Genomic DNA, 1,781 nt, shown 5'->3' with positions numbered 1-1,781 from the left:
CCGTCCCAGGAGAATTCATGTCAGCCTTCCTGCAAGCACTGGGTGCGGAGGAGGATGACTACGGGGTAGGTGGGAAGAATGCCCTGCACACACGAGGGGCTGATGCCACAGGATGGTAACGCTGAGCTATGGAGGGCTCCTGGGATCTCAGGAGCAAAACACCTCACCTGAAACAACACTGCAGTGGTGTATCTCCCCTTATAAGCCAAAAAATAATTCTTCCAAACGTGATAAACCTGGGTCAGCGCAGCCCTGCTGCAGTTAGAAAGCATGGCAGGGGTGATAGCGGGAGGCAGGACGGTGCTCAGACCTCGGGTCCTGACCCCTCTGATGTTCTTCACTTCTTTTCCAGTTCATCGTTGACTGCAGCAACATCTCGATCATGCCCACCCTCTACTTCGCCATCAGCGGGACCCAGCTATCGCTGCCTCCCTCTGTCTACGTCTTAAATGTAGGTGGCATTTTATCACTCCCAACATGCCTTCGCCATCATAGGGTGGTTTCGCCCAGAAAGTGAATTTTTTTCCAAACACAACCCGAGTGCCGTATTTCTCCGCACCTGATTTCATGATGCTTTTGGGTGCCCGTGCGTGACTGTAAGCAGAGTCTCATCCTGCTCGCAGCCAGGCACTGAAATTTCCTCCTTTTACCTCGACAGAACAACGGCGTCTGCACCATTGGGGTCGAGACCACGTATGTGTCCTCTACCAACGGCCAGCCACTCTGGATCCTTGGCAACATTTTCCTCCGGCAGTATTATTCCATCTTTGACATGGCCAACAACCGAGTTGGCTTTGCCCTGTCAGCCTAGGGATGCTGAGCATCACCCGTGGGATCATTGGTCCCTGCAACACCTAACTCTCCCTTGGGCCTGAGTACGGTGATGAATAGTCTCCAAACCTCCTGTAGTGAATAAATGGCTGCAAATGTACCTCGTGTCTCATCTGGCTGCAGCTGAGCAGGATCTGGCACAGTTCTTCTTAATAAAATGACAAAATCTGAGCTCGTGCTCAAGGTTTCCAGGTGCTGCCTGGGCTTTCAGGTGTGCACAGAGCCTCTGAATTTACAGCATTGACAAATTTAGGGTCACCTTTTTGGTTGGGACCTGCAACCCTGCTGGGGCTGGCTGGGAAACTGGGATGACCGGGAGATATTCAGGCTGTACCATGTGCTCAGCCGTGGCTTGGGAATCCCAGGGCTGAACTGGTGCAGTCACTGGAGGCTTCAGAAACCAGTTTGGAGTAGGATGTGCAGAGACAAGGAGCTACATGTGATCAGCTCTCGGTTCATTAGGTTTGGGGGAATTGCCCACGCGTATTTGCAAATAAATTAGGGATTAAAAAGTGTCATGCAAGGACACTCAGGCTGAGGAAAACGCTCTGGTTTTGTTCTTGAGGGATAAATCTCTTCATTACTGCAATCTCGAAGGATGGAGAAGGAAGGGGTGGTGTGTCTGGGACAGGGATGTGACCAAAGCTCTAGGTGTCTGGATCCTTCCAAGAGAAGCTGCTGGATGCAGCGTCAGACCAGCGCTGGGTGCCCGGCTCAGACCCAAGAGGCTGGTCCTTGAGGTCCAGCACGAGAGATGCAGCACCGAAGGGCCCATCGCCCGTCGTCTGACACCCATCTCCTGGTCAGATGACAGTCACCCCACTGGGGCATGTGACCACCCATGAAATCTGCTGTTTCCAGCCAAATCTGCCTCCGCGGGTCCCACAGAGCTCCCAGACGCAGAGAAGGCAACGCCACCCTGCTGCCATGGGCAGCCCGGCGCAGTGTCA

General features: G+C 53.5%; 1 protein-coding gene across 1 annotated transcript in view; it reads left to right on the top strand.

Annotated features, from left to right (window-relative positions):
* LOC104278644 (pepsin B-like) overlaps positions 1 to 811 on the top strand; it is a 3,339-nt gene extending 2,528 nt beyond the window's left edge. The window contains 3 exon segments of the mRNA XM_009875672.1: positions 1 to 65; positions 353 to 451; positions 659 to 811. The exon segment at positions 1 to 65 is cut by the window's left edge and continues 14 nt beyond it. Coding sequence (XP_009873974.1) covers positions 1 to 65; positions 353 to 451; positions 659 to 811 — 317 coding nt within the window.
* Positions 812 to 1,781: the final 970 nt, after the last annotated feature.

This window comes from Apaloderma vittatum, unplaced genomic scaffold, assembly GCF_000703405.1.
Source record: "Apaloderma vittatum isolate BGI_N311 unplaced genomic scaffold, ASM70340v1 scaffold26168, whole genome shotgun sequence".
NCBI classification, from domain to species: domain Eukaryota; kingdom Metazoa; phylum Chordata; class Aves; order Trogoniformes; family Trogonidae; genus Apaloderma; species Apaloderma vittatum.
The sequence above is the reverse complement of the archived record's forward strand: the minus strand, read 5'-3'. Positions and strand labels throughout refer to the sequence as shown.